At 40.9% G+C, this 27,745-nt stretch overlaps 2 protein-coding genes across 3 annotated transcripts in view; one reads left to right on the forward strand and one right to left on the reverse strand.

The window, feature by feature from the left end:
* The first annotated feature begins 496 nt into the window (after positions 1–496).
* rtkn2a (rhotekin 2a) lies at positions 497–11,151 on the forward strand. Of its 2 annotated transcripts, XM_037123353.1 has the most exons (13): positions 497–665; positions 787–1,011; positions 2,495–2,694; positions 2,778–2,824; positions 2,961–3,014; positions 3,131–3,248; positions 3,567–3,767; positions 4,417–4,511; positions 4,995–5,101; positions 5,191–5,322; positions 6,224–6,392; positions 6,677–6,784; positions 8,071–8,765. In XM_037123353.1, the coding sequence occupies exons 2-13, from the start codon at positions 877–879 to the stop codon at positions 8,763–8,765; spliced, it is 2,061 nt and encodes a 686-aa protein (XP_036979248.1). In that variant the 5' UTR covers positions 497–665; positions 787–876. The 2 variants fall into 2 exon arrangements, with proteins under 2 accessions (XP_036979248.1, XP_036979249.1); XM_037123354.1 differs by lacking the exon at positions 497–665 and having other exon boundaries at positions 877–1,011; positions 8,071–11,151.
* Positions 11,152–11,573: 422 nt separating this feature from the next.
* arid5b (AT-rich interaction domain 5B) overlaps positions 11,574–27,745 on the reverse strand; it is an 82,367-nt gene continuing 66,195 nt past the window's right edge. The window contains exons 7-10 of the mRNA XM_037123352.1: positions 25,972–26,024; positions 24,843–24,940; positions 16,870–17,083; positions 11,574–15,717 (exon numbers count right to left, since the gene is read on the reverse strand). Coding sequence (XP_036979247.1) covers positions 13,735–15,717; positions 16,870–17,083; positions 24,843–24,940; positions 25,972–26,024 — 2,348 coding nt within the window. The 3' untranslated portion in view covers positions 11,574–13,734. The remainder of the gene's footprint in view (positions 15,718–16,869; positions 17,084–24,842; positions 24,941–25,971; positions 26,025–27,745) is intronic.

Here is a 27,745-nt window from a genome sequence, read left to right on the forward strand (position 1 = left end):
TGCTCGCTGCATGATGCGCAGCTTCAAATAAACGAGGTGTCCCAGGAACCAAACAACAAGGATCACCATAAGGATGAGGATGTTGCAATAAAATAACAAATCAGCAACACTGTTACAAGCCATCACTTTTAAGAAGATAATCCATTGCAATGCTTTTTAACAACGTAATGACAATATACTATTTTGGTAAATTACTTTTTCTTTTTTTCTTTTTTTTTTTTTTTTGCATTTATATATGTTTAGGCTTGCTTAAATGTTGCCAACAATAATTTTAAGTTTGTGTTTGTTGTATGTGTATTAATTGTTAAAACACTGGCAACGTTATATTATAATTTGTTTTTATTGTCCCAAAAAAATTCAAATCGAAAACGGTGCAGTCACGTAAATTGTCTGGCACAGCTACGCAATGACGCTCCCTCACAGTCGACGTGAGGCACTCGATTTATATCTTTAGACATACCGACTGAGAAGGCGGGGCGTTTGTTCGATATTTATTTTCGAACTGTCCACATGACCCTGTGCGGCTTTACTTTTTTTGTTGTTTTTAATTTCATGTTATTATAGGCTACTTAAACAGGACTGGCTTTTAGTTCGGCATACTCCTTTTCAAAGATAGTGTGTTGGAAGTTACATTCATTGAAGATTCGGGATCTTAAACATAATTGGTAATTAGCTAACTTATTCTCCCTTTATTTTACATGTCTAAGAGTTTGTATTTAAAGCTGTATAGTTTGTTTTGATGGAATTGCTTCTGGATTTACTCACCTACAATCGTCATTGCGGCAGACGACGTGACCGAAATCAATCCCTCCTTTCCGTTGGGAGTTGGAGCTGGAACGTGCAGCTCGTGCGCTTGCTGGCGAATGGACAAACAACATGGACGACCAGCGGGACGTTCAAACTTCCAAGCGAAACGGGAGCTCCAGGTCGCTGTTATCGGCCGGTTCCGCGGTGGCAATGGAGATTAAACGGAAGAAAATACGGCAGAGTACCTTATTTCTGCAAACGGAGGTATGGCTAAAGATATAACCGAGTGTTTTGTGTGTGATTTGCCGTTAACCGTGATTTATAATGACAGTTCGGTTGACGCTGGGGAGGTGGTCCAAAGTGCAAAGATACTGACGTCTACAAACTAACTTACGGCTCGTTTAAGTCCAAAATACTTAAGTAATATGCTTATTTGGTATGCTTTGCTCAAATGTACCTGATTTATTTGCATTTTCTGTGTCGAGTTTCGCTTCCCTGGGGAAAAGCTAGCTGGGCCAGTTGCAATACGAGACTCGCCCCCTTTTCTTTTTCAAGTCATTCAGTTCCCTGAAACCAGAGCCGTTGCATTGTTGAATGTTGCTAAGCATGTGCTGCCATAAAAACAGTGCTTCTCTTTGCTCTAACACCACACAAACTGCTGTCATTTCAGAGGAAAAGCATGAAACGATGCCCGAGTCTTCTGAATGACACTCTGCAGATAGTAGAGGATATGAATTTGTTGTACATACGACAGATTTCTAAGAAACTGCAGGTGCATAATTGTAGTGTGTTCTATGGAGGATGATGGTGTTGGTTTACATAAAGAGATTGTCTACTCAGTTTCTTACCCAGCAAGACCAAATTTCCATACCACAATTGAAAAGTTTGAAATTTGATTTTAATATGTTTTAAGGCCATATTATATCAGACATCATCATACTCCATTTAAGCCACAGATGTGTTAGCTAGAACCTCCCTAATCCATGTTTCCACTCATTCAAAATGCGATCTATATATTTTCATTGTCTCCTCGCCATTCAAATTGTATATAATCTACATAAGGTCATGCACTAACTGTTATTTTCATCCCATCTAGAATATGCAGCATGAGCATGATTTCACCTCCCACACGTGCCCCAAAAAGTTGCTCTTGAGTCAAAAGTGGTTGGCTTCAGTCCAACAACAAGTCTGACTTTTTTTTTTTTTTATTACAAGTGTATTGTCAAATACATTTTGGTGGTATCGCTCAAACGTCCTATTTCCTGAGGGCCTTGTAATATTTTGTTGCCCTACGTCTGTCATTCTCAGGTTACTCTTAAAGTGTTGCCTCTTTTTGTGCCAGAAAGATGATGTTTTTATGGCAAATAAATCATCCATCTCGCCAAAAAACAACTCAGATTTGGAAGCACACAAGGATGAGTGCACCCCAGAGACAGGAAGAGGTTTCAAGTCTTCTTAACAGCGTTCTTGTTTGTGGATATTACATTTATGTGCCATACTTGTTGACATCCCTTTTAACACCAGATGCGCTTTCCTTTCTTGCCAAAAACAACATTCACGGGCAACTTCACTCCAATTCCACTTGAATTAACATGTCTGTACTCATCACGTCTTTTGTCTGATTGTAGCATTTAGTTTGACAGACTAACATGAGTTTAAAACATCAATGCAAGCTGCCGGTCTGTGTGTTGACATGGAATGATTTGGTCATTTTCGACTTTCTCTCTTGTTTGTTCTGTCCAAAAAGAGCACTAACATACAAGAAAAGCTTGACTTTGAGATACGAATGCGGGAAGGTGCCTACAAGCTGCTCCTTGCCTGTAGTAAGAGAGAACAGGTTCTCAATGCTTCCAAGAACCTGCTGACCTGCAACGCCAGGATCAAGGCCTATCTCACACAGCTGCAGAAGAAGAAAGAGGAGCAGGACATGATGGGAGAATTCAGGAGGTAGGAGGCTCTTCTCAGTTCTCTATTTTGTACCTTCCCTCTCCTCCCTCCTCCTTCTTGTGACCTAGTCTTTGTGATTTTAGTCTTTCAGATGACCGTGTGCCCTGTTATGCGACAATTGCAATATCTGGTAAGATTTTTCCAAATAAGTCAAATTTGCTAGTTTTCTGGTCATTTATATTCACAAAATGGATACTAAGTCTTTTAAATAAATGATCTCCTCAGCGTGTTGCCTTGTTACTGAGTTTTCTCCTCTGCTGCTGTAGGGCTGCGACTCCCTTTGATGTGGAGAGATTCAGACCACTTTAACAACAGAGGGAGTAAGTTTGTCTTTATTTCACCAACATTCATGTCTTCTGTTTATGTTTGCCTCATGTTATATCTCATGTTATATCGTGGATATATGCTGTAATAATACACTCCTTGTGTTTATTAGGCTCTCGTCGCGTGGCGGTCTTCTGTCTGATGATGATTGGCTCAGAGGTGTTTGACACACAGATGGTGGTGGTGGACAGATCAGTCACTGACATTTGCTTTGAGGGAGTCACCATCTTGTAAGTATTTATTGTACATACCCAATATGTAGTGTAATATCTTGTTGTGCAGGGCTAAAATACTGTGAAGTTATATTAAGAACACTTTGGCTTGAAATATGTACTTAAGTCAATAATATGAAAATCAGAATATGTATTTGATTTTCAAGACACATTTATTCATAAGGATTCTGCTGGTCACATTTTCTGTGCAACAATATACATAATTTATGAATCTTTAGATGTTGGTTTTCTGTTGTTTTTAAATATTGATCTTACATGTTTTATACAGATTTAGCGTTTATGCTCGAATTGAAATGCGTCTGTCCTCACTTATAGTAAAGAAGCAGTTCCTCAGTTTGAGCTGAAGGTGGAGCTGTGGAGCTGTGCCCTGGAGGAAGAGCTCACGTTGGTGAACACGCCAAAGAAACTGGCCAAGAAGTTCCGCAACTCCTTTGGAAAGAGTGCTGGGAAGAAGCTCTGCCCTCTGCTGGACTCTCAAGACCCCGACACCTTCCTGCAGTACAACCCTGTACCCGTGTATGTATTGTGTTAGCCCATAAAACCCTTTACAGACTCTTGGCTCTCTATTTAAGGTTTTTGCAGTCGGGAACTAACTCAATTATGGCTCATTACTGGGACAAAGGGTGTTGCTGCCGGCTCATACAACAAATCTTACTGAGTGAATATTGGAGTAAGGGTTAAACCAATATTGGAGGTTATGATTAGTGATGTGTTCAGCCCTCAGACATTCATAGATTTTTTTTTGTGCCAAGAAATTGAGCCATTTTATTGAAAAAGTGAACCTTGTAATGTTCCTGCCTGTATTTTAATTGCCTGAGAAGAAAAGCACGCTCAACATCATTTAAAGCGTCTAATGAAACTCTCAACTGAACATCTGTAAGTGATACATACCACCTGTTCAGTAGGAGGAGAAATGTTGAGATCATTAGGCATTTGAACAAGGACAATCATTTACAAAAAGCAAAATACTGTGCACATGTTGGAGTTAAAGGGTTAGAGTCTTTGTATATTGATGTGTTTTTTATCATTATTTATTGTTAGGGTTACAGTTGAGCATTAATCCTTTATTGTTGAGCCTGGGAAGCCAAGGAATAAAAATAATTCAGTGCAGTATACTTCAAAGACAGCTAAACTCTGTGTTTGTGTGTGTGTGTACCTGTACCAGTGGAGCCAAGTACAGCCTGCTGGCCTACACTACACTGTGTCTGCCCGAGGCTGAAGGCAGCTTCCAGTCTCACTCCCTCATTGTTCTCCAAAACGGTAAGAAGAAAAGGCAGAGAAATGTAATATCAGGGGATATAAAGGGATTATGCTTTTTATCTCCTCATTTGATTCAGAGCCGTGGTAATGATACAATATTTTGACAAAAAAAGAAAGCTAAAATTAAACAAAATAACCCGTGATTGAAGTTTAGATTGGATTAGTTTTCTTCCTCTGCGTGAGTGATTAAATGGATAAGAGAGTGGGTGCTCAGGTGGATGTTTGTTATCCTGCTCTAATATCAGGAGTAAATGTTTGGTGTGAGTTGGTAGCAGGGTACATTAGTTTTAATGACTGTTATTGTTGAATGCTTATACAACAGGAAGCTTTCTCATGTGTGTTTGATGTATAACAATAGACACTAAACACTCTTGATGAGTACCTTTTATCTTTACATAAATTATGAAGTAGTTTATTGAGATTAATCTATGTGGCTCTCCTTTTGGGGGGTTTCATTACCAATGCCACTCTTCATCCCCACAGCTGAGTGGTCATCTTGGCTTCCACTTTATGGCAACCTCTGCTGCCGGTTGGTGGCCCAGCCTGCATGCATGACACAGACTATGATGACTGGATACCTGAGCCAAAAGGTGCGCTGATTGTTGTTATCATTTGAATTCGCCCCATAGCTGTTTTCTGGGTTAAACTCTTACATGTCTTTTATTTTTTTGTCGTTCAGCAAAGTGTGGAGGGGATGTACCGCTGCTGCAGGCTGTACTGCGTGCTGAGTGCTGGCTTTCTCTCCTGTTACTTCACTCCTGAAGAAATTGATGCTAAAGTGCAGCCCACTCTCAAGGTACCCATCAACAAGGTAAGACAGAAGTCACATTCCATTAGCGCTGCAACAATTAATCGATTAGTTGTAAAGAATTAAATTATATTCCAACTGTTATAAGCTACGAATATGTAAGAAGAACAAGTTCCAATTCACTGATTCAAGCTCTTCCACATGTTCTTAAATGTGAATATTTTCTGGTTTCTTTACTCTTCTATGACAGTAAACAAAATAGCTTTGGGTTGTGGACAAAACAAGACATTTGAGGATGCCATGTTTGGCTTCATTAAACAATAATTTACATTTTTAACCACTTCTGACATGTTTAAACCAAATAATCAAGAAAATAATCAATAGAATAATCAACAGTGAAAATTCTAATTATAAGCAGCCCTATGTTCCACACTCTCATTGGCATTCCTTGCACAGTTCTTCTGTTGAGCTTGTAAATTACAAATTACTGGCAATTTTATTCAGGGGCAACATAATAAAACAGTCCTGGAAGAAATTAGAAAGTATTTATTTAAAAAATAATGGTAAAGGCGGAAAAGTAAAAATGTGAACGACACCAGAAATAGCTATTAGCATAACCCTGTCAGTACATTATCATATATTTTGATTGCTCTGTTAGAGGAATCGTGAATTAAATATGAAATATCACTATTATTATTATTATTATTGTTATTATTTTTGTTGTTATTAATTGAAATCTCAGCTTAATTTTCCCTAACATTTGTAGAATAACCAAAATACAAAATGCCACATTACTCACTGAGATCCTGCTTGCATCTTTGACATTTTTTTGCTGAATTTATTTTCTTTCTGCAATATCACCCATTTGGTGCTCTTTAGTGCAATATCTCACTCAAAGCTCTCATTTGTTTATGGCAAAACTCAAGTTCAGATTGTGATAAATTACTGATGTTTTTTTTTACAGGACACCCGGATCCGTGTGATGGAGAAGGAGTCAGCAGGACTGAAATCCAGGAGTCTGTCCATCATGAACCCCTCACCAGAGGGATCTCACACCATTGTCTTCACTACAGAAACCAGGGACGAGCTGGAGGACTGGCTGGATGCCCTCTACCAGCACCTGTATGATCAAAGTGAGTGTATTTTCTATATAAAAACAATGGATAGATAGATAGATAGATAGATAGATAGATAGATAGATAGATAGATAGATAGATAGATAGATAGATAGATAGATAGATAGATATAGCTGTAGATATAGTATATAGTATATTTTGTATACAGGGCTCAGCTTGTGTGCATCCGTGTGTTTGGGAAGGAAAAGCTGCTGTGCATTTATTTAGAAAATTCTTCTTAGGAAGAACAGATAGTATAACCTTTTATCTCTGTCTCCATGCCTCTCCTTGTTTACAACCAGGCCAGTGGCTGCACTGCTGCAACCAGCTAATGAAGATCGAGGTCGCGTCACCACGGAAACCATCACTCTTCCTCGCCAAGCAGGCTGATTCTGTTTACAATGACCTCAGTGAGTAGAGTAATTGGAATGAGTGGCTGAAGTGAGTTAGACAGAGAGTGATAATTTGCTGTCTGTATTAGAGGGTTTGTATTTGTATACGTATATTTATAGAAGATATGATTCAAGAGCTTAAAACAACACTTAAATGAAATGAATATATTCTATTAACCACACTTAATAGTTTTAATTTCAGTGGTGAAGCATGTAAATTAAACCAAATCAAATTAGAATATTGAAATGTGTGCTTATGTGTATACTTGATGAAATGTTATTTTCTCTAATTCAAAAATAAGCCAAACACAAATATAAAGATACAGTATGTAACTGTTATACAATAAAGGTGCAATACTTAAAAACTTAAGTTTAAAACATTCAAAACTAAAATGATCAACAGAATGTGAAAAACAAATAAGAGGTTTTACATGATATCAAAGATGTCTATGTAATGTGTTGCAGAGTTATCTACCAAAGTTAGCATGCTAACCAGCTAGCTCTGGCCTGCTCTTTCCCTCTAACTTATTAACAACAACAACAACTATAGTTAGCAGCATTTAGTGATCACTTTATTTGTTCAGAGTTTAGCCTGAAACACATCGGGCCAGCCGTTGGCCATCTGAAGTGTTGGGGGAGACTCGGATGAGTTCGGTAACAAATCTGTTCACTGTGTTCAGCTGCGTTGGAAACTTTTGGAACCATGTGGACAGCTTCTGCCCGATTCAATCTCGCGAAGTCTGAGAGCGTTGGCTGTTGGCCGTCTGAGCCGTTAGATACTCTGAATGCGTGCTAGCTGTATGACCATTCTGATTGGCGGTGTGTGTGTGGGAGGGGTTGAATTCTGTGTGCGCTGCTGAACTCTGTGGTGAGCGCTTTGTTTTTCAATGCACTCCATTCCGTCATTTCCTGTTTTCATGTTTTGGATTACTGGCACGAGACTTGCGCCACCCGCTGTTAAGCAGATTTATTGCATCTCCCGCACAGGCAGAACGTACATGCTACTGTGTAATTGGCAGCCGTCTTTAAATTCCTCGGAAAACACCAGCTGACATGTTAGAGAGAGAGAAAGGAAGTTGGCAACCATGACTAAACGTTATTTGAATAAAACTGTAATAAATTACCTCCTCTGTGAACATTTCTGCCGTAGTCACGTCCAATAGATGCTTGTCGGTAGTTTATCAAGCAACAACTCCAATGATCTCACGCTACTTCAAAAAATCATCAATCTGTGACATCTAGGACACCTAGAAACATTTGTCTAATCTATTTGACTTTTTTTTATCATTTTGTTCGACTTGCAGGTATAAATTCACCTGGCAAATTTGAGAGCATCACAGACATGATCCACAACAAGATAGAGGAAACAGATGGACGCTTCCTCATTGGTCATGATGAGGAGAAGGAGGCAGCTAACTGGTCTGCTTTGTTTGATGGGTCCAACTCACTTTTGGTGCAGAAGAGCGTTCTGTCCCAGAGCAAAACCTCCACCCCGTGTTCAAGCCCCAAGCCCAACAACAGCTCTACACCCCTCAGCCACAAGAAGCGCCGTGCCCCACCCCCTCCCTCTGACAGAGAACCTCATGCTCCTCCCACCCTTCCTGCCAGACCCCCTCACCCGCCTTCTCTTCGTCCTCCTCCTCCTCCCCCATACCAGGAGAAGGAGAACTCCAGCCACTGCACTTCACGTCCAGCCACAAAGTCCAAAACTGGAAGACCCTCTCTGGATGCTAAATTCTCTGCCATCATACAGCAGCTCCAGTGGAACAACACTGGAGGAGCCGGAGCCCTCAGCCGTAAAAACGCCCCACTGGGTGTTCTCGATGTACAACCACAGAGTCAGCAGCAGCCAGAGTACCAGAACCACCATGACCACAACAGTGAAGCCACAGGTGAACATGGCTTCCTCAGACCGAGCTACGGTCCTGGGCCTGTTCCTGCACCGAGGAGCAAACTGAGGAAGTCTTTCAGAGAGAGGATGAACCTGAAAGCCTTGTGAGCTCTATCAAAGATTTAACCTACTAACTCTACCTACATTACCACTAATATGAATAATATACAGTATATTTGACTGAACCTCAGAATGTGACGATATTTAAGGCATTACTGTTGGTCCTCATTTAGATAATAAAAGGAAACTATCACTACTACTATCATATTTGTGTACTAGATATGCAGCTGTTCAAAGGTAATATAATCCACCTATCAGCGTCTCTAAAGCTCACTAATTAAGGTAATTACATTACATCTCACAGTAAGTTTCCAGGAAGTCACTGCTCCCAGCCAAGATAATAATCCTGCCCACACCTTACTGTAAAACTACAATTAGTTCTAATTACTTCAGTTTCTGTACAGATTAAATAAACAAGATATAACATGTTAAGTAGTGAGCTTGAGAGGTGCTGGTATGCAGGTTTTTTTAGCTTTAGAGCGAGTCTGGCAAAAAAAACATGTAAAAGAAGGAAGGGTTCTTGGTGGCTATGGTGCCAGCTGTATTGAAGTCTATGCAAGATGCATGGAGAAATGCACTAGAACCCAGCACTTCAGAGGGTAGGTTAACCACTAACCCTTCTGTCTTTTTTTTTTTTTAAGATTCCTTGAGCCAAAGCCGCTGTTTTCAGTCTTTGTGCTAAACTAAGCTAAACATCTCCTGTAGTGTGAGATTGAGATTTGTATCAATCGTCTTATCATATTTACCTAAAATGTCGAACTTGACCTAAAGAGGATAGGCGGGTGAAGTGGTCTCTTAAAAAAGACCTTCATAAAGTCCCATCATGACAACCCAAATCCCAGTCGACACCTCATATCACTATATCAATAATGTATTGATTCATCTCCTGCTCCTCTCCTCATTATAAACTTCTTCATGTGCAGCTAACCCATAGATGAAATTGAAAGCCATATGTTGGCTTGAGCACCACCATCATCAATCCCACTAAAATGGAAAAGGCTTATTTCTCAGTTGTGCCACTGGTACATGGGCTGAAGAAAGAGCCTTTTGCAAAAGCACTCAAATTGGAATTGATCCATCGGCCGACAGTGGACGAGTCATTCCTTTTGGAACTATTGACTTATTCCACTTACTGTGACAATTTTATGACCACTATAGCAGATTTTAAGGGAGCAGGATTTTAGGAGCAATTGCGAGCACTAATGTGACTTCTCCATTTCCCAGAGGTCTTAATAATGGAGTGACCTTGGTTTTCAGTGGCTACACAGTATGTCCAACATAATTTAACAGTGCAGCCCGTAAATGCTGTGAACATAATTGAATGAGTGAGTCTTTCAAGTAGCTAAAATGATAAATGTCCTTGTGTTTGTGTTTTGAACATATTCGATCACTTAGGAATCACATGTTGAAGGATGTTTTTCATAAATAGTGTACAAAACATTACGTTTGGCTTCTTCTTAAATTTCCTGGCCAGATGAAGCCGTATGGTGAAAGCTACAATCCCATGTCTTTTTTTTTTTTTTTCCCTTACCTTTTTTTATCTCACCCTCTAAATTCTGTTTAATCAAGAGGGGGAGATGTAGATTTGGGGGGAGGCGGATTACAGGAGGATTTAGTTTAAGCCTTGAAAGAGCAGAGAATGGTTCGTACAAAAGGGGACGCTGCTCAATATTAGCAGTGTGCTCAAAATGTTTTCTATGCGTGGTGTGTATTAGTCACTTTGATGTACTGTAATAGCCGGGAAAAACAAGGGAAGGTTCCAGGGTCAAACGTCATAGACGGTGTGGTTACACGTTGAACCGTGTGATCGCTTGATGATTGTATTGCACTTCCTGCCTTCCTAGAATGTTAAATTACATCTCAAAATGTCTGACACTTTATGTGAATGCTGACATTTTTGCATAGTATGACGGATTAACTGTGTAGCGCTCGTGAAAGCTGCAACCAGTAAAGTTAAATGTTTCCCCTGAGGGAGGGCGTATGATCTGAATAACCAACTGCTTTATGACTAAATAAGGACAGAACATTTTTACTTTGATCCAGTGAGACTAATGGGACAATTTTACTATGCATTTACAAATATGTCAATTTATTTGTTAGCCACACAACAGCAATAATCTGTAAATATCTGATTAAAATGTGCTGTAACTCCTTTTTAAAGTGTAATACTGTTTGTCATCTCAATGTTCCTTTTTAGCACATCAATTATTTAGACTTTAAGAGGTATTGTGTTCACGTCCTAGTTGGTAGGAATACATTAATCTTGTCCTAGTACAGAGTAATTTTTATATAGTGCAATGTAAAAGAAAAAAATAAACAATGTAGTTATTCTTTCAAAAAGTGCAATTTTCTCCTCACTCTGCTCTCTGTTGTCTTGGAAGCTAACTGTATTTTTTATTATTGCTGATCTGCAATAAAAACGGTCTACATTCTACCCTGGTGTGCCTGCTTTATTTTTTTGCTGAGCTTGGAAGTATTACGGAATATTTTTCATGGTAAAGGTTTACCAGGGGGTGGCAATAAAAGTCAAAGCATAGCTTTTATTGCAGTCCAACACACATCCCGTAGAGATACATGCACGGGCACATTTTCTCTACTGCAGCAAATACTGGAGAGGCTCCTCTGGCTTTGAGCCCAGACGTAGCCTGTTGTGAAGATTAAGGCGGATGGAATCTCATAGCCAGATAATGGTATTACAATAATAAAACCCCATTCACACTGCATTTACTCAGGGAAAAAAAAACAAAAAAACAAAACATTACATTGATGTTAGAGTGCTGTTGTTAAATATCAGTTTATTCAGCCTGGGCCGTTTATCTGCAGTTAAGTTAAATAACACAACTGAGGAAGCGTGTATAGATAGTAAAATATTTTAATTAAATATACAGGAGGTCATATCATACAAAATGTCTTTATTTTTTGTCTTGCTTGCCAGCTGGGTGATTGGTAAACAGATGGCTACTGTATCAAAAACACTTTCAGGATGCACATTAATGGAAACGACATGGAAAAAGAAAGTGAAAGGACAACAAATAAAAAGAGTATCCTAATTCTTAAATTGTAGTGTTCGTTTTAATCTAACATGATCACGGTGACCTTGAAACAGAGCAAGCAAGGACACGCCTCGATTGTGTAACCGTCTTTTATACTGTTTTTTTTTATACTATTTACAGATTATAACAGTTTATATGATAACAACCACGCGGTACTATCTACAGTGCTATTTACAGTGAAAATAAGACGAGAGAGAGAGGGGGTTGTCATGAATTGATCCCATATGAATGTTCTGTACAGGAGCCAGCACTAATGCCAGTTTTACCTACACACAGCAATGTACAGTACTTAATCAGAAATGAAGTTTTTTTTAAATCTAAGTATTCAGTAAAACTACACATAAACGTTTACAGCTTTTTTCTTCTTCTGAAACACCAGACGTGTTGACTGTGTATTTCGACTATCCTGGATTGCAATTATAGTGGTTGTGAAAGCCAGAGCAGGTGTTGTCTTTACACCTCAGGCTACGGAGCACGGCAGGCATACTTTTTGGAGTCTGGTACCTTTTCATCACTGTTAGAAAACACAGAGCACACACGCCCTGCGGATGACAGACACCAGACCTGTGTCAATATCTACTATCAGTAAATCTTTTTGTCTATAATCAATTGGCTGACACAGTTAAGCTAAGTAAACAGATTTATTTAAGCACAGATACTAACCAACAGTTTGAGGCATAAATGTTTAAATTTATTTTTTTCTTATCTATCAAGTCTGGTGTCTGATAGCCAAGTGTGCCGAGTTCGTATGAGTGTGCTGCATGTCAGACAAGAGTGACAGTAATTATTGATATTCCTACCCTGCTACAGAAGATAAACCTTAACAACTGTAGTGCTAACTCTAAATCCAAGACTGCGAAAGGCACAGATATTTGCAAAGCAATAATATCCTAAGTGACGACATTCCTATCAAATCATACAGTGAGTCTTTTCAGCGTGTTGAATAAAAGAGTCTGTTCATCAACATATAAAAAAAGAGCTTTTCAAGTCAAGAACAAAACAGATGAAATGCTGATTTCTTGTGGTGAGCATTCCGCAGCAGACGGCTGCTTCATTATGCTGGTCCTGCAGACAAAAACAAGCTGCTACAGTCTACTCATCACAAACGGGTTTCGGGGGCTAAAGTTACTTTCAGTTTGGAAAGTAAAATAAATTTAAAAGGCTAACTAAAAAAAAAAAAAACATTCATGATTTGTCAACAGATTGAACACGACAACTTGATTGTGTTGTATGATCTTAACTAAAATACTATAAAACCTGAAGTGAGTAAAATGTGAGTCTACAGTACATCTGTTATACACAGCACCTCTGAATGTTACGACGAAACTAACTTCATGTTCTGCAGCACCGCGGTGAGTGAAAAACGTCCAGGTGGATTTACTGTGGCACAAACGGGCAGCAGCTTTTCAGCGTGGAGACATGTAAACAGATGCAACACGCAACTGGCTGCCTAAACTGTAATAATGTGCTAAACAGCTGTTTGCGATGATGAACAGCACTCCTGGTTATATAAAGGATTTCATTTACGTTGTCATGTTACTTTTAGTGTTTTCAAGCAAAAAAGTTTAGCCCTCAGACGCAGTAAACAAATGGCTTTTCTCTGTTGCCCTCCACTTTTCACACATCCCAGAGCAACAACCTGACGCATGGTGACTGAGAGCGGCAAACTGATTTGTGAGCACATACACACGAGCATTGTGCAAATAAGGATACAACAACGACATAAAAGATACAGTAAGTGGTGATAAAAATGAACAACAGTGCAAAGTATATAAACAAATGCATACACGGATAAAAAAAAAAAGAGAGAGAGAGAATGGAATTTTTTCACTCCGATGAGTTTATCAGTCTGTAATCAGTCAAAGTTTATAATCAGTGTTTTCTTTCGACTGAGCCACAATCCCCGAGCAAGAGAGACCGAAAGAGAAGCTGAGAAAATGAGTCTGAGGATGAAGAAGTTACAGTCACAGTCTGGTGCTGGGGTGTACCGAGGACAGCTGAGGTGGTGGGAGGGTGGACAGAGGGTACAGGTGGTGCAGTAGGTCCCCGTACAGTGCTGCCCCGCCTGGATGCCTGTAGAAGTGGTGTGGGCTGGGGCTGGAGGCCAGCAGCTGCCTGTGGAGCATCATGGAGTGGAAGGCTAACGGGGGCACTAGAGGAGACACTGCCGACTGGCTCTTCAGGTACTGCAGGCCCGGGTGCTGCTGCAGCCCATCCTGGGCTCCTGGCGAGACCAGGCTGCCATGCGGGTACATGCCAGGATAGAAGGATGCTGCATGGTAGGCAGTTGTTGGGTGGCCCTCGGGGAGATGGTTGTTGAGGTGAACCGCGTGAGCCGGCTCAGCTGGTTTTAGCTCCTCTGGGTCGCTGCGTCGGATTGCGCCGGCAGGGTGGATGGGCGTCACTACACGGACTTTCCTCTCTGGGACCTCATCACCCTCTGGTTCTGCTAGGCTCCGCTTACTGGCTCGAATTGGGCTGGTGAGGGATGAATCAGTCGAAGCTTTCGGGCTGGGAAATGGCTGCGATGACTCTGCTGGGCTCTGTTTGGAGGGAGAGACGGTCATGGGAGGAACTCGGCATGCCTTGGGGTGGGAATCCAATCCCTGGTGCAAGATGGGATATGGGAGATTGCAGAAGGAGGGCTTGGAGAAGGAGGACACCCTCTGAGAGAGAGGTTTGGAGATTGTGAAGTCTCTGGGCTCATCTTCAGCCTCCCTCCTCTCTGCGTGTGTTTGAGTCCTGTCACTGTATCTGTAGGCCAAGCCTTCTTGCTCCAGGCCGCCACAGACAAAGCCCTGGCTGCCTTCACGCTCCCTGCTGTAGTGCTCTCTCCGCTCTCCGTTGGGGAAGCCGGCCATCCTCTCCTGGCTCAGGCAGCTCTCAGTTTGCCTGTACAGACTGTGGAGGTGAGGGGAGGAGTAGCAGTCGCCCGCATAGCTCCGGGACTGAGTAGTCGGACCGTGGAGTAGCGACTCTCCGGTGTTCTCCACACCTTCCTGGGCATGACTTCGGGGCAGATAGGGCTGCCATGGTGCACTGACTTGAGGCTGGAGGTGATGGCTCGTCCTGTACGTCTCTGAAAGCTCTCCTGCAGCGCTCCTCTCTGATGGGCCCCTCGCAGCTTGTTGATGAGGCTTGCTGCTCTGGGCGTGCTGGATGACTGATGGCCTGAATATGGGCGCTACCTCCGGGATGTCTGACCCATGCCTCTGTCCTACCACCTCTTCCTCACCCTTCCTCTTCTCCTTCTCCCTTTCAGCCACTGATATGACAGGATGAGAAGAAACAGCCGTGGGAAGTGGAGGCTGTAGAGAAGAAGTGAAGGAGTAAGGGTTGGACTCGCACACCTGCGAGAGAAGCTTCTTTTTGGCTAAAGGAGACATGACCCCCTGGCTGACTTTGCAGTAGGCAGCAGTCTGTGCAGCGCCCTGGGTCGACTCCTTCTTAATGACCCCATAATCTTCTTTCTCTGGGTAGGAATCTGTGCTCAAGTCTATACACTCCCTATCTTCCTGCTTACACATTGGTAGAACCTTCCCCACTCTCCCACCATGGCCTTCTATGGAGTCTTTGACCCTGGAGGAGGGTTCAGGCAGAGCAACGAGTCCAGGAGGTTTGTTCTGATCCCAGCGATGAGGCAGGTAGGGGCTTTTAGGAATGAAATGCGCTTCAGTTTGCTGTTCACAGGAGACTTTTGCTTGGAGGGCCTCTCTGATTTGCCTCCATTCAGGCTGGGGAGGGGGCCCTGCGTGCAGGGGAAGGCCGACATGTGGGGCTCTGCAGTCTGGCTCTTTGGGGCGAAGTGACGATGGCTGCTCCACCACCAAAGACTCCTCTTTTTTCAGGGTAACATGTAGCTCTTCTTCCTCGATTACAATTGGCTCATCTGACAGAGATACCTCCTGTTTGATGACTTCAGGCTGCTCCTCTTGCCCAATGGAGTCCTGCATGCACAAACACAACAGTTGCTACAGTTAGTTCACAATATTTCTACACAATATTTCTAGGTGTCAAAATACATAAAAATGGAATGCAGCCATCATGTTAGTAATACACGTCATAGACAGTAATGCACCTTAATGCTGGTGGCCAACCGTCATAAAACAGGAAAAAAGAAATAAGATGCAGTAACTAGCTAGCTAGCTACTTCCATAGTGTGTGGTTACTACTGCAGCACAGAATTCTGGTAAGATGACAGATGAGCAGACCACTGATCTTATAGTGAAAATCTGATGTTGTGATAGCCCTATTTTAAACTATATTCCAGTAGATTTAAATATCTCAATATTGAGTGTCATTGCATACATGAATAAATAAGTATTAAGCCTTCTGTGGCTCCTAAGAAGCTGCATGTAATTTGATAAACTGCCTGAGTAATGTAGGTACCGGGTTTTAAAATCTTATAACAATATTGGACTCATTATGGACAGTTTAAAAGCAAAAGATCAAAATCTATACAGCAGGACCAGAGAGATCACTGTGGTATTCCATGTGTTCTTGTGAAGCCGACATTACCCACAATACACTGAGTAACTGAGTAACACTGGAGGCACGCAATTACAAACGGCTTCCTCTTGACCCAAAACAGGCTTTATACTGCTTTTTTCACATTTGCAGTTACATTTCAATGTGTGAAATTGTTGCAGTTACCATTTTATTGTAAAATTAAAATTGTAGATTTTTAGCTAATTCAACAAACAAATTGTTTATTAAACATTTATTGAGCAATTATTTGTTGTGAAGTTACAACTGATGTTAAAATGACTTCACAATTGCTAATAAATAGTTATATAAGGATTGTATTGTTTTTTAACAGTGAAATAACTGTTGCCTCGAGTTTAATCAAGTGTAAATGTATAATTTGTTAATGATGGTTATCAAAAAATAAGACAATATATAGTTTCATATTATGATACTGACACAATGTTGATGTACTGCCCTCCCCAAACTTCTGTTCTTTTGTATTTGTTGGAAGTTTCAAAGACAACAGGAACTCTCGACACCATGTGAAGCACGAGGAGATTAAAATGAAATTGAATTCAGAGCGAGAGGCGATCCTGATGAGGCAGCAGTCGGGGGAGAGGTCTGTGACTGACCTGTGATTGTTCTTGGCCTTTCACCATCTCCCCTCTGTCCTTTCTGCTCTCTGGCTTGGGAGTGTTGGGGCCTTTCAATTTCTTGGCCCCCACTCCTTTGGCTTTGGGTCCTGAAGAAGGCTTCTCCTGGCTGCCCTCCTGCTTCCTGGGTTTGGCCAAGGGGAGGGGTTTGTCCGTCTCGCCTTTAATGTGCCTCTCGTAGGGGAGGAGGAGCCTGAGGAAGAATGCAGGCAGAGGGAGACAGATGAGTCTGTGGTGTGATCATGTTATGTCATGCTGTGCTCGCAAAGAACAGTTACCAATCTATGTCTCGGTTCATCGCACACAAACAAGATGTTTTGCTCAAACAACAATTTCAGATTGAAAAATAAATAAAAACACAAAAGTACACAAAAAGGGAACCACCCCACTGACTACCAAAGGAGTAAAAAGGAAAGCATTTTGTCTGATAATACCCATAACAGACTAAGCTGCAGCTTTGCCACAGGCATGTAGAGTATCAAATACCTCCCTTTAAAAGCTCCTTGTTTTAATACCTGGCAACCATTAGCAATCCTACTGTAATTAATCTAGTTTAGGGAAAATCCAGGTTCAGACGGGTGCCAGAGTGAGTGTGAGAATGTGAGTAACCAGTTATCTCCTGCTGAGACAGATCACATTTGGTATTAGTTTAACCAAGAGAGAAGAATGTGTGTGTTTGTGGGTGCGTAAAGCTAATGTGGTTGGTGACACAAAGGAGGGAAAATGTCTGAAGTCAAAATTGTTGAAAAGGATCCTCAAAGCATCTATCATTCAATAATATGATTAATCACAGAAGCCCTTGAAGTGGTCACAGTAATAACAGATTTCAGCTGGTAACAGTAGTCTCTAGTTTTAAACACACTGTCCGTTTCTGACGTGATTAAATGCAGGAAAGCTGTATATTCTCCAACTTAATTAACTCCACACAAAGTGACAAGGAACATTCAGCTATTTTCGACTTCTGTTATTTCTCTTCTGACTACTTCCCAAGTCAATTTTCCGTATCTGATGTCATAACTAATGGGAACATTAAGATCTGGATAACATAACAATACCCATGTGTAAAATAATGACATGAAGAAACCAGTGAGGGAAACTTTTAGACTTTTATTGCTCTGTAAAGAAAATGGAAATTGGCACTAGACCAGAAATAAGAAACAGTGTGGAAGAGGAAACCAAGACAACTGAAAAACTACAACACTCCAAACTTCAAATGCTCCTCTGAAAATCTCTCCAGCTCCTCTGTCAGGTTTTTTTTTTTTTTTTTTTACAATAACAATCCATAAAAGCCAGACAGAAACATGACTTTCTCAGTCATGAGAAAAAATAAGGTCTTCTCGTGTAACGACAAGAGACGGTTGCAGTATTCCTTTTAAGGGACATGGCGGTAAAACAAACAATGAATCAAGAGCTGTTTCGCCTCCTCTTCAAAAGGAAGAAAAAAAGCCTCAGAGAGTTCAAGAGGCTCTGTGGGATTTTTTGTTATTTTTCCTCTGAACAAAAGTGCTGGCAGGGAAAGCGGTGAAACTACATTTCATACAGCTGGTCTGGCACCAGGCCCCAGGCCAAGAAAGGAAATGTACTATTAAATGTGACTTATTGGAAAGACAGAGAGCAAAGGGGTTGTGAAAGAGAAGAAAAGAGAGCAAAAGGAAAAAAAGAAAAACAGGGAGAGAGGGAGTGAAAGAGGGGATAATGACATGTTAATGAAGAGTATAAATGACTGTGAATGAAGGAATGAAGAATCCTTGAAAACAGGAGATAAAATTGTGCAGTCCTTTAAGCTTTAAAATAGCAGCAGTGGTATTTATTACAAACAGGGAAGTGGTTCTCAGGCTTTAGGCAGATAGATTTAATGTTTCACCATTATACAACAGTGGATCAGAGTTCTTTAGGCTGGTAAATGTGTAGTAAACACAAGCTTTTTTATTAGTGATCAAAGGGCTACAAACATGGCATATATAAACATTATGCCAGGGTGCACTGTTGACTATCACGATGATCTGTGGGAAAGAGACGACTGCTTGGCCCGGGTCAGCTTTATGGAATGTCAATATGGGGTGGGGGTTGGGGTGTCGCAGGCCCGGATAATGTAAGAGCTGAGCCCGGGAAATTACTGGAGCCTTAAATAGTTCCAAATGGAAAAGACTAGGATGCCAAAAATCAGTCTCAGGAAGTTCCATTACATTGTGAGAATGATTTGCTTAATTATGCTTGAACAACATGAAGATGAAAAGTGTAGCTTTTTAAAACAAAAACAGGACTTTCAATTCCAGAATGTACAGCTTTTTAAAGTTTTATGTACATTTAACACATGCTGAATATGCAAAGGAAGGTTCAAGGTACAGGGCACTCACTTCTTTTTCCATTTTTAACTCCACGTTTAAAAGAAAATCATCATAGAGCCCTTTAGTGTGAATGAGTCATTTCAAGCAGTGTATATATTACTCAGTCATGATCATGTAATATAGCACTCATAATACAATACCACTTATATAAGTAGCAATTTCCTCCAAGGAAGGGGAAGGGTTGAGCTTGGCAGCCGCTGCATTAGTTGAGAGGGAGCCAGGTGTAGTTAATAATTCAAGCCACTGGGGGGCGTGTGCTGCACTGAGAGATTCCAGGAAAGAATTTCATTAAGGCAGGAGAGGCAACATTTTTATGAGGTCAATAAATACTTAACTTCCTCTCATGCCAATTTATCACTCGGCTTTTGTTTAAGCAGCCGTTTTCCACGCTGATAACAAGCAACTAAATATATGCAGTGAGGAGATTAAACATTGAATGAGCAGAGATAGAAGAGATCTCATGTAATAAGCCTGAGATTCATTTATCTATATACATATAATGCATTTTATCTGACTGATGTTGAGAATCAATAACAGTGTGAACCTCAACATCAAACCACAACTGTCAACTAAGCACATCTGCGCCTTTGAAATAATGGATTGCACACGAAGCACCTCCCCCCTGAAAAACACAACTTGGCAAAAACAAGGTGACTTTACCAGCAATGTGCTGCTCTCATCTGAGTTTTGTGTTACAGGAACGAGCAGTGTGCGAGAATCCAAGAAATGCCTAAGTCACCAAATAAGTGGAAAAAGCCTGCAGGCTCTTCCATTTCAACAATTTCCCTCCCATCCGCGCTGAAATTAATTTTAACTGGTGTTGTGTTAAGATCACAAGAGCTGCTTCACGCATCAAAAAAAAAAAAAAAGGAAAAGAAACTATTTAAAGAGCTGGTGGACAAGCCCTGGGGGCTGTAGAAGGGTTTGTATGAAAGAAAATGGCTTACTTTTACAAGCCTGAGAGGAAAAGAGAATACAATGAAAAGAGATAAAAATCAAATCTTTATCAAATCTAAATGCAATGATTAAGAATCATCACAGCAACGGGAAAACAATTACTGCTGAGGAGAAACAGGGAGACAAGATGCCAAGAAAGCAGAGGGATAAACAGACATTGTAGCCGGTCCCTCTGCTTTGGATTCATGCCTCAAAGCCCCTCTTTTGTCTCGAAGCCAAACCACTTGAGGTGACCCTCATTCATGCAGTTAAAACAGGAGGGCAGCACAGGAATGTATGAAAAACTTAAGTCCTTTGTCAAGTCTGAAAATACCAGATTTAAAATGACCTCTACTGTTCCCCCAGGGTTTGCTCTCATTAGCTGCCGCTGCTGCAGCTCGCAGTAAATGTTCGCCATAGCAGGTGTGAGCCAAGAGTGCTAACTGTTTAAAACAAATGAGTAGTCTTCTGCATAAAGACACACTTAAGTATTAACACCCACAAATATACAGCGTATGTTCCCTCTCACTGCCCTTCAGTGGACTGAAATCTCCGAAAGAATGTCATTAATTTAATTTGCTACACTGAACTAGTTATTAATCAGTAGACTTGAATAGATTCTCATACAGCCAATTGCCTGTCACACGTCACTGCGGTAATTTGTGATTTCACACTGCCACTGGGGAAAGAAACCTTGGACCTTTTGATTAAATTCCACGCATAAAGAAATTACCCAATATTGTGATTTGTTAGATGGCTGCAGAAAAAAAAAGAAAAGGAGGTTTTATCCCTGAATAATCAATGAAGCATTTTGTCTTGGGGAGACCATCCAGCTCTCAGAGGTTAAAATAGCTGCCTGCTATTTTAGTGTAAAGAACATGCAGCTCTTTGGCTGCATTCCCACTGAAGCTGAAGAGAGTCATGGCTATACAAAGAACTTAGCCAAGCTTTTGATGCGGACGACATGTTGAGATATTGTTTATAGAGTGTAAAGGAATGCTGACAGACAACATGCCACCATGCTCTCATCGTCCAACTTCTTCCCACAAACTTTATTTCTTAATACTGAGTGAGTGTTTTCCTCTCTCTCTCTTTCTGCTTCTCTCAGGTCAGGAAATAAAAAGCAAGGAGGACATGTAGGTGATACTCCCTCCCTCACGCTTCTTATTGTAATCCAATGATACCCTCTGCTTTAGAACAAGAGACTGCAGTAATTGAAATCTGTGTTTGAGCTCCAGTATTAGACGAGGCAAGCTAAAGTGTAATGCGCTACATTTGATGTATCTGCGATACATCAAGGACAATGCAGAGAAATGCTGACGAGTGCAAGATACTGAGCATCTAGCAAAATAAAATAAAAAACACAATCCTCTCGCCTATCTCTGCGATTACAATTCTCAGTGTGAAGACTGCTTCAAGGTTTCCTCATAATTATGACTATAACAAATGTATTTTTATATCTGGGGGAGCAGCTTTAGTGAATGCAGAGGAACATCGATACCAGGAGGAATGAATAAAGGCTGAATCAATAAAACATCTAGTCGTCTAAAATTGGAACAGGCGTGCATCTGTCTTAAAAGAAACACACATCTGCATGATGTGAGCCGGAGAATATTTCACAGGCCTCAGACTCGACATACAGTACATCTGGCAAACATCTAATACTTTTAAAGATGAAATGATCTAATCCAAAAAGCCCTCATCGTGTGCTCTCCGCTATTGCCCAAAACCTCAGAGTTTTTAAATAGCAAATTATTCTAAATAGCTTCTCTGTTGCCATGGATACCCCCCCTCCAAACCCCCCCTCCCGCCCCAATACCAACCCCGTTGTGCAATTACATTAGAGTGCCAAAGCATGGTGAGGTATTAAAAATCTGTAACAGGCAGAAATGAACAGAGATAGTGAAATGTGATGTTTTTGTAACAAGAGATCATGTAGGAAACCAGGAAGATTAAATATGTAGGAGCTGTTAAAAGGCGCTGACCTGTATAATGAAAGAAACAGCATGAAGTGCAAGGCAGGGAGTGGGAAAGAGGGAGGGAGGGGGGGTTAGCACAGAGAAAATGGCACAGCACAGAAGCAAAAGGCAGTCTATTTCAAGGTTATTGATGCCATCTTTTTCATGACCTCATTTTTAATTCAGAGCGCTGGGCCCTGACAGCTAATCTCGGGAAACGGTTTAAATAAATATCATTAAAGCTTCCCCGTAGCTGCAGCGGCAGACCTTGGCTTGGACGTTTCTGCATTGATTTTTCCCCCTGCGCACTAATGAACGCCACAACGCGACTAAAAAACAGTAACTTTTAAAAATGACAATTAGCTGAGGTTATCTCCTGTTCAATTCCAGCTATGCAACTCCATTACTACCAGTGATTACCACCTGCTCCTGGACAGCATAAATACAGTGATTATGCCTCTGGCTCCATCTTTCACAATAACATCTCCTAGGAAACCATTTCATATGATTTTACCATTAGGGCTGTAAAGGGATAATGTGTATAATTTCAAATGTGAGCTGAATGCTTGTGTATATTCTCAATCTTTAACCCGAAGAGCACCAAGACAGCCAAGAATATCCATTTAATTTCAAGCCATTATGCCCTGTAATATTGTTTCCTCTCTTCCTGCCAGCCTCAGACTCTTTATTTCCTGCTCTACCTTTCCTCGGCCCACTGAGACAAATCAGAAGCGATCCTTCTGAGAGAAGAGGAAAACATAAGTGTTGTTCCAGTTTGTACACTGTACATTCTTTCCTGTGAATTATATTTCTGTAGCACGTTGACTAATGATTAAAGGTAGAAACAAAGACGCCTCTGGGGAACAAACACACACTTCAGCGAGCCCACAAACAGCCTCATTCATCATGCGGAGAGAATGGCCGTGTTTGCTGAGTTAATACAATGAAGCTAATTGCCCTCCAAGCAGCCCAAACACCAAGGCTCAGCTAAAATTATTCCCCTGAATGGAAACTTGCTCAGCTTCAGCTGATCTCTCCCTCTCACACACACACATGCCCGATCACCCCCCACCCCTCCCTCTTACACCTTCCCTCTCCGTCAGCCTGATATCCACTGCAGTGTGTGGATATTATTGCTTTGTATTGATTCAGCATTATTTTCTCTCAGCTGCTTCTCAGTGGCTGGAGAGGGAAAGGCCAGCACAGCAGCACTCACACCTCAGCGCGCCCCACACGGATTCGTCCTGTGACCCTGTTTACACCTTATAAACTGATGAACAATACAGCTTTTCACATCTGGCTTCAAAGTCACATCTTGGCACAGATATCATACTGATTTCAAGGCTAGATAAACAGTCACAAGGCGAGGATCAAAGACCCATTCTGTCTGTTGCAATAAAATGATATTTGGCCAACATCATCTATTATTAGTATAAATAGGAAGCTCCATCATACCGCAGCTCCTCCTACAAAACACATCCCTGCCTGAGGAACATAATGTAAACACTGAAAGCACCCTCAGCAGAACATTTAGAGGCACATTACCAACTTGTGTACAAATGCTACACACTGAACAATACACTCCTCACACCTATAGTTTCACATATTTCCTGGAAAAGCCTCCTCTGCCGCCACTGCCTGTGCTCGCAAATTCGCTTACAGCATGCAATCTTGACACAATATGAAGCTGCCTGGCTCCCTCATATGGTACTGCTGGCATATTTCTGTATTACTGACAGGTGTGATTGTGTGTGTGTGTGTGCGTGTGTGCGTGTGTGTGTGTGCGCCTGAGCTGTGCTGATGCATGAACCAGCAGCAGCCAGAGGGATGTAGAGAGGGGTCGCTGGCCTGGAGGAATGACCTGCCTCATGAGCGACTGGTTATCTCTTGCTGGGAAGATCGTATTTGGCATTTGTTTAACCTTGGGAAAGTGGGCGTGTGTGTGTGTGTGTGTGTGTGTGTGTGTGTGTGTGTGTGTGTGTGTGTGTGTGTGTGTGTGTGTGTGTGTATGTGTGCGAGAGTGTGCGAGTGCCCCTGCATAATACTCTCACAGCTCCCTGAGGATCATATCCATATGTTTGCTTTGGTTTGGTAATTCCATCTGAGTGATTATAATATGGAGGTTCAAACTGCTGCAGTATCTGACTGAATGATTAGATGAATCCATTAAACCGCTGTTTTCATTTTATCTTGCATGCAGCTCTAAATGCATATACGGAGGAGTGGGGGGGTTACTATATACTGTGTATATGTGTATCCATGTAGGTCAGTTAATAATTCAAAACTTTACTGCCGTTTTGAGCTTTTAAATCCTCTTTAGCCTGCTTGTACAGCAGAATGGGTGGGGTCTGCTGCATAATTGGTTCCATAGTGCCACACTACTAATCAATTAATCCTAAGAAAATAACTGAATCTCATCTCATCATGAATTCATTCAACTCCATAAGGAATATTTCTTAATGCTATTAAAACTGCATGCCATAACATTGAGAGAGACTGTGAGGAGTGATTTGCAAAGTAGTGCATCGACTTCCCCCTGAACAAGATCAATATTTGTCTTGTCGTGTCCCTATGTTATGAATAAAGCATTGTGAAATCACATTTGATGCAGCTGTGGGGGAGCGTACTCACTTCAGGCGATGCAAACTGTTCCATGTGTGCACGCATAGCAATAATGTGTCACATGTAACCGCCGAACACCATAACTCACCTCTCGTAGTGTCTCCGCGTACACGTGGCGGCACTTGTGCTGCTGGGGTTCCCACCCAATTCATCATATACGTGCTTCCACTGTCTGCGGACGGTGATCTGTAAGGTACGGATGAGAAGACAAAGAGCGATAAGACGGAGCGAAAGCAGACAGAGAGACAAAGAGATGTAGGCAGAGTGAGGGAAATTGGAAAAATATGAGCGGAAGAAAGAATAGAAAAGAAACAAAGAGAAAAACATAAGTGGTTGACATCATTTTGAGGTCTTGGGGAGTTACTGAGTCATGATGTTCCAGTTATTGAATCCTCAACACTCAATTCTCTAACATAATAAGCTCTGTTAACATCATGCAGCCAGTTGTTCCTGCTATAACCCCGTATCCCATAACAGATGACAGACTACAACACAAAAACACAAAACTCTGGGCTGCCACAGAGCTAACAAAGCCTCGACATGAAACGTGAGATAATCAACAGCAGATATGAGAGGTTTTAAAAGGATATGAGCCCCCATTATATGAGCTGTATCCTGTTTATGGTCTGGTCTGGCTGTCTGTTTGAATGACATTATACCAGCGAGCTAATGAAGAAACAGGCATGAGCAACACACTTGACGACTTAACATCAAACATTGACTTCACTTTGGAAACACGTCGCACATGAATAGTGAATGAACAAACGGCAGGTGAAGCTGCCAAGTGAAATGGCTCATACACGCTTATTTTCTGACTCACTACGGTTGTGTGTGCGTGTGCATACACTCAATGTGCGCATTTGTGGGTACATATGTGCATTTCATCTCCAACATGGGAAAAAATGAGCGATTTGACCAATTTCCCTCTGACCAGTGTAGGAGGAACATGTGTTTTCCACTCTGAGGGGGTTTTGAAACAACGGCATCATTTTTGCTAAATGTGGCTCTGAGCAAGACTTTCTTCTTGGGAAAACAGTGACTGACCTCAGGGGGCAAAAGGAGGGCAGTAAAAAGAAAAGCCAGGGAGGAAAGGACGAGATAATAGAGAAAAAGAGAGCAGGAGGGGAGGGAAGCACAGAGAGGGGGGAAATAGAAGAAAAGATGGGAGGGACCTTGACGAAGGAGAGCAATACACTGCCACACATGTGAGTACTTACCAACTCATATCCTCCGAGTTTCTGAGCAGCTTGAAACATGGTCCAAAGGTTGACTGTGGGAGACAGAAGACAAACAAGACTGTCAGGAATGCTGGGAAAGAACCTGAGCTCAAACTCATAACGTCATATACAGTCATTACACCAGAGAGGGGGAAATAAATACACAGCTGGAGGAAGTATTTAGATCCTGTAGTGAAGAAGCAATAACAAAAAATAAAAATACGTCATTATGAGTTAAAGTCCTTCATTGAATTATTACAAGGAGGGTGAAGCAGCTTTTAGTTTCTATGCTCCCCACCTGTGGATATGATTATCTAATACCTGAGGTCTGTTAAAGCCATCAGTTCATTTAAATCAGGGCTGTTTAATGTGACTTACTAATTAATTAGATATACAACTATTTATTTGCTTGCTTTTGTTTTGTCTAAATCATTCATTTTTAATATATTACTTTTACACCCACTTTGAATTGCCTTGTGTCTAAATGGTGGTATATTTACAAGTGAATATCAAAAGTAAAGGTACTTGTACACAGAATGGTCCCTTTTTATATTATTGTAAATTACACAATTGGGATTACTAGTATTGATGCATCAATACATCAGCCATTTCTAACAGTTGTAAGTGGTAGATAGTTTAATTTATTTAGAAGAATGCACTTTTTAATAAGTTGATGATACATTTTTGAGTAAAATGAAAGACTGCAACATAAGTAGTGACTATAGCTGTGAAATATGATTAAATTCAACCTTATCTCATGTCATGTGTTGTGCTATGTTATGTCACATCACGTCATATCATGTTTTGTTATGTCATGTTCTCTCATGTCATACCCTAATATGATGAGTTACGCTCTGTTATGTAGTGGAAATGGAAAATAAATTACTCAAATGAACTACACTTTCTTATGAAAGATTAATCTTTATTACTGTTGCACGTGTTACGCATTAGTGCAACAGGATGAAAATTAACCTTGAACTAAATTGTGCAAACAGTTGTGAAGTGGCTACAGATACACACAAAAATGAATGAATGTACAGAATGAATTATAAGCCCATGTCGTAACAACTGTAAAATATACAAAATAAACGAAAAACAATACACAAAATGTGAAGTAAAAATGTCAAAAGTGATGTGCCTATGATACGTTTCGTATGGAAGTATTTCCTTTTGAAATGTCTAAATATCATACATACATGATAAAATATATCATACTCAAGCATAGGGATCGACTGATATGGTTTCTTCAGGCTGATATGATACTGATTATTAGTAACAAAGGAGGCTAAAATCTGATATTTGGAGCTAATATATCAGTCTCAACATTCATAGTAACAAGTTCTGTCCTTGAGTACAATGTTAATTATATTTTAATTTTCTGCTTCTTTATACATTTACACTACATTTATTTGATCCTAGTTACTTATATTCATATAATCCAGTATCAGTAGGCTGCTATTAATCAGATAGTGATGCAGACAGACAGCATGTATTATTGTGTTGTATTTTCAACTTAATTTATTGGCGATCTGAAAAATGATGAATATAGGAACCCATAATAAGTCTGTCCCTACTGAAAATTGAAACTTGAGTACGGTACTTAGGTAAGGTACTGAGGGGGCATGTAGATAGCTAGACAGACAGGCAGGCGCACAGATAAATCTAGTCATTTTTATGGGAAAATGTCAAGGAACTATAGTAATTACGTATTCCTGGATCTGCAAAATGAAAACAGCTTTTCATCATTTTAACACAAAGCAACGCTGCACTTCTA

This window comes from Acanthopagrus latus, chromosome 15, assembly GCF_904848185.1.
Source record: "Acanthopagrus latus isolate v.2019 chromosome 15, fAcaLat1.1, whole genome shotgun sequence".
Taxonomy (NCBI): Eukaryota; Metazoa; Chordata; class Actinopteri; order Spariformes; family Sparidae; genus Acanthopagrus; species Acanthopagrus latus.

What these genes read in the sequence shown, in the direction of transcription:
- rtkn2a (XM_037123353.1), top strand. Translation starts at nt 877, where the DNA reads ATGGACGACCAGCGGGACGTTCAAACTTCCAAGCGAAACGGGAGCTCC. An exon ending in ATGATGGGAGAATTCAGGAG is followed by an intron (nt 2,695 to 2,777) that starts GTAGGAGGCTCT and finishes TTGTGATTTTAG; the next exon opens with TCTTTCAGATGACCGTGTGC. An exon ending in CTGGATACCTGAGCCAAAAG is followed by an intron (nt 5,102 to 5,190) that starts GTGCGCTGATTG and finishes TTTGTCGTTCAG; the next exon opens with CAAAGTGTGGAGGGGATGTA.